Consider the following 4,900-nt stretch of genomic DNA (forward strand, 5'->3'; position numbering starts at 1 on the left):
AAAAACGTGATCCTTTTGCACTGTACTGCAGGAACTGTTAACTAAACGCACATGAGAGCATGCCAATGTTAATTTATGAAAAAAAAAGGTGGATAGTGACTCTAACCTTTAAATAGAAGGGAGTGAGGTTGAACTGTCTTCAACTGTTAAAGGTGATTGCTATAAAAGGAATAAAACTGCTCACGCTTTTACATTCAAGCCAAACAATTGAAGAGAAATTGGGTTTTGTGCAGGGTGAGACAGTAACCAAAAGACTCAAATACTCACGTTTTGATTCTGCCTTATAAGCACATGTTTGTATGACCAGGACAGACATGACATGATGACACAAGTGCATACATCAGGGGATCTGCAAAAATAGGGCACATTGTAAAACATGCTGACTTGCAACACTTTTATCAAAAATCTATTTGTGATGATGTCCAAAAACATTTCTACATATCTTTCACATGTTGACACTGCCCTCTGGTGTCTGACAAAGAACGGTGCAACGATATTAGATTGCACTGAACAGTGCATGACATTTTCAGGCTGAGGAGGAGAAATACATTGTACATGAGTATATTATTTAATTTTACTTTGCAAAAACAGGATGAAAAATTAAAGCACAGTTCTTCTTCAACAACACAGTAATGTACTCGCTGCAATAACACATTTCCATTTTAACAACACTTTCAAATTAAAAGCTTGAAGAGATGGGCAGTACATAAGAACAATTTTGAAGGAAGAGACGTGCTATCCTACCTCTGCATGCCACATGTCTAAATCTAAAACCAACCAGACTTCCTTTATTGGCTTTATGAAAAACATGAATTTGTGGTACTTTCACTTCAAGTACTAAAAAGGTGCTCAGATTGTTCGTGGTGTCATCCTGGAGAAAAGTTACGTTACAACAACAGCCAATATTTTTTATCCAATGATGATTATATCCAGTAACTTACAGCACAGTTAAATACAAAGCTCTCCCTGTTAGTGCAACCCATAATTCTGACATTAAATCATAACTGAAAATTAAGACACACAAAATGTACCTTCATCCTGTATATCATTGAATACAAATGATAAAATTTGGTGGTTAATCTTATGGTTACCCCACATCAACAAAAAAACTTAAATACTTTCCAAGGGTTTTAAGTGTTCAGTCATAACTTTAGGTGGGCTATCCCAGGCTATCCCAAAATTCTTAAAATCTGTTTTGTGAACAAAATTAAAGTGCAGCGCCATCTTTTTCAAAATCTTTTTAAATGGGATTTGGGCCTATGTCCGGCTCCTGCTGATCATCCATGTAGTAGGGATCTCCTTGGTGGACCCTGTGATTGTGCACCCTCAGGTTCCCCCTGTGGGCAAATCTCTTCCCACACTCTGTGCAAGCAAAGGGCCTCTTCCCCATGTGAACGTCCCGCTGGTGGGCTCTCAAGTTCCCGCTGCGAGCAAAACGTTTACCACACTGAGCGCAGCCAAAAGGCCGCTCCCCTGTGTGTGTGCGAGTGTGCACAGTAAGCTCAGAGGGAGTAAGGAAACTCTTGTCACAAAACTGGCAGGGGTGCAGTCTGACTCCTGTGTGGCGTAACAGGTGTCTGCGCTGGTGGGAGGGGTAGGTAAAACACTTGGTACAGTACGGGCAGGTGTAAGGTCGTCCGTTCCCTCCGCCAGGAGCTGGAGGGTGGCTGAGAGTGTTTGTGTGTCGTAGCGTGAGTGACTGTGAATTGGACTGTGGTCGCAGAGGGTCTCTGTTGCCGAATGTTGTGACACGCCGTGTGTGATTGACGGGGCCTCTCCCAACCCTGTCGTCTCTGGGTCTCCATGGTGATTCACCAGAGGAGGCTTGAGGTTGAACCTGTCGAGCCGCCCTCTGCCCCACGCTCTGGCCCTGCACCGAGTTCTGATTGGAGTTGTGGTTCTCAGGCTCCTGGTCCAGGAAAGGGAAAGAGCTATCATCATCTTCGTTGCTGGTCTCGTCAGAACCAAAACCCGGTCGGAAGCAGGGTGCGTCTGTGCCAGTGCCGCTGCTAGCTGGACCAGAGCAGCTGGTGCCATCTGCCTGCAGGTTCTCCAGACCGGACACCCCACCTCGGGTGGCATCCAGCCCCGGTAACCACTCACCTGGTTGAGCTAAGCTGGGGTCAGGCCTGGGGGAGCAACGTCCGCTCTGGGAGATGGAGAGAAAAGGGGCAGATGCTTGATCCGGAAGGGATCTGTGGTCTGCACTGCGACTGCTCTGATCCCAATGAGATACTGCAGAGAAATTGAGGGAAAAAGACAATTTATTTTTACACACTCAAATGAATTACAAGTTCATTTTGCTCCAGCAATGGAAAGGTTAAATAGTTGTTGAAGGAAATCGTGGCTTCTTACATTTGGCCTTGGCTTGTGTGGCAGACAGAGGGTTATCTATCTGCCTCTGGTCCCCTGCTGTAAGGCTTCCCTCTGGGACTTGGACAGCCACTGACCCCAGGGTAGGTCGTGATCCAGCACGCTGTGGAGAAAAAATAAAAACGGTCTGTAAGATCCAGAGGAGCTTACAGGAAGGCATGGTGCAAATTTTACTTTGTGCTGGCAGTACAGAAATTAAAAAGGCTTCTTTACTTCAGTTTATTTACACAGACAACTTTTGAATCATTGAGTCAGACCTCATGTTTTACTAAAGCTCCATCCTGGCCTGTGACCTCTTCTTTCAGCGCGCTGATGCTCTGGCTAAGTCTTTCTGCTGGGTCTGAATGAGAAGACACATTCTTTCCCACATTCAGTCCTGTGCAAAGAAAGTGTAGGTGGTCAGTGCATCCATGAAGCCTCTGGTGTGACGTCAGTCGTGACTAAACATCTTAATACAAAGATGACAGTGATAAGGACAAGTAGGTGTAATAAAGAGATCGATTAGTTTGAGATACAGTTTAGGATACAAGATTATCCTTAACCAGTGATACTCAACTTACGACCGGCAGGCCCTGGATAGGGTGCCTCCTCAAACCATTTCCTAATTAACAATAAAAATAAAGGGATTAACGCTGGGAATTGTTTTAGTACTTTTAGGTGCCAGAGTGCATAAAACAGCGTCAAAATAGAACTTGTTTATCAAAAGAGCGCCAGTAGAGGATCCCCTGCTGCCCCCCCCCGACAGAGATCTTGGCTAAACTCCTAGTGTCCTAAAATCCTAGAAACATCCTGAAATCCTATAACCGTCCCAATATCCAGGAAATGCTCTACAATCCTAGAAATATTCTAAAATCCTAAAAATGTGCTGAAATCTAGAAACATCCTAAAATCCTAGAAATGTGCTAAAAATCCCATAGATGTCCTAAAATCCTAGAACTGTTTTAATATCCAAGAAATGCTATAAAATCCTAGAAATGTCCTGAAATCCTATAAACGTCCTAAAATCCAAGAAATGTGCTAAAATCCTAAAATCTTAGAAATGTCCTAAAATCCTTGAAACGTCCTAACGTCCTAGAAATGTCCTAAAAACTTTGAAAACTGCAAAATTCCCAGAAATGTCACAAACTCCTAGAAACATGTATGGGGCTGCTGTGAATGTCCCCTGGCCTCCTGTCATTTTGCAAAAAGTGGCCCCCAAGCAAGTCAAGTTGAGTATCCCTGTTCTAGACTATGAGCATACTGTATATCCAGTTTTATCGTGATTATTTTACTCTTCTGACCAGAGTCAGTCATCGATGAACTGAGTAAGACCAAGTGAGCTGTATTACCTGGTCCTGCCAGGGTCTGCTGCCTCATGCTCCCCTCTCTGTCTCCTGATGACATGTCTCCTTCCTCGCTCCCTCCACCCTTTGCCTTCTGCCTCCTCTCCACTTTCTCCAGCTTGCCCCGGAGGACGGAGATCTCCTCGGTTTTCTGCGCTAGCTCCGCCTGCTGCTCACACAGGCTGCTCTCAAAGATCTTGGCGATCTCGCACACGGCGGCTGCCAGCAGTGAGTCCATGACGGTGGCCAGTTGCGTGTGGAAAGCACTCCTCACAGACTCCATTCTCCTTTGTTTCAGTGATGATGTTTTAATGTCGACGACTGACACTGCTGTTTTATTCTGTGGTTTCTCCTCCAGAGACAGCTGAGAGACAATGTGGCTATCACAGTGCACTCCTCTGCCCTGGCATCTATGAACTGCCATCAGATGCTGCCATGCTAATAAGGCAATCACAATAGCCAACTGTCGCAGCAATTTGGTATCATAGCGCCATCTCCTTGTGATTAAATACCGTCTCTGCACAGTTTCTGCATATCTAAATAAAGCTGCGGTATCAACACTATCTTGTAAGCTAACGCTAAACAGACATACTGTGATGATGACAAGCAATGCGGTGCAATGCAAAGAGCCAGTCTGCGCACTATGAGAACACAAACACAGGCAACTTTTAGCTTGCAAAATGAAAACAAGTTATAAACAGTCAGTGTTTTACTGTAACGATGTTAGCTAACATTAGCTCGAGCTATGGTAAACAAGGGAGCCAACGAAGCGTAGCCAGTCCTAGCTCGTACTAGCTGGCACTCAAGCTAACTGTGTATATGCAACGGAAACAACCAAAGACGAAGGTCGACATCTACATCTTTTTTTACAGTCGGTGGACAAATATCTTCTTTGGCTGTAAAGAAATCCATGAAAACACTTAAGTTACACTCAAAGATGCGGCAATTCGTCGTTCAGTTAGCAGGTTGCTAGAGATGTGATCATTGCTGCAAATCTCGCGATAAGACGGCAGGGGGATTTAGATACCGCAGACTGAAAATCAAAGAGACAAAATCAGGGATACCACACATTATGGGCAAAATTTTAAAACATTTCTATGACTTTTTTGTGAAACAAAATGGTTTTTTTTCTTGCCCCACTTGCCAGGCGTTTTTTTTTAATACACGATTCAAACTCTGTTGCGTTCAAGAGCTTCGGAAATGTG

The 4,900-nt window shown here is 44.2% G+C and overlaps 1 protein-coding gene across 1 annotated transcript; it reads right to left on the reverse strand.

Moving 5' to 3' along the window:
- Positions 1-255: 255 nt before the first annotated feature.
- On the reverse strand, positions 256-4,676 carry LOC121948036 (zinc finger protein 768-like). The gene is made up of 4 exons (XM_042493278.1): positions 3,702-4,676; positions 2,631-2,749; positions 2,356-2,476; positions 256-2,235 (listed from the first exon to the last, which is right to left on the reverse strand). The coding sequence occupies exons 1-4, from the start codon at positions 4,117-4,119 to the stop codon at positions 1,241-1,243; spliced, it is 1,653 nt and encodes a 550-aa protein (XP_042349212.1). The 5' UTR covers positions 4,120-4,676; the 3' UTR covers positions 256-1,240.
- Positions 4,677-4,900: the final 224 nt, after the last annotated feature.

Source organism: Plectropomus leopardus, chromosome 9, assembly GCF_008729295.1.
Source record: "Plectropomus leopardus isolate mb chromosome 9, YSFRI_Pleo_2.0, whole genome shotgun sequence".
In the NCBI taxonomy this organism is placed as follows: Eukaryota; Metazoa; Chordata; class Actinopteri; order Perciformes; family Serranidae; genus Plectropomus; species Plectropomus leopardus.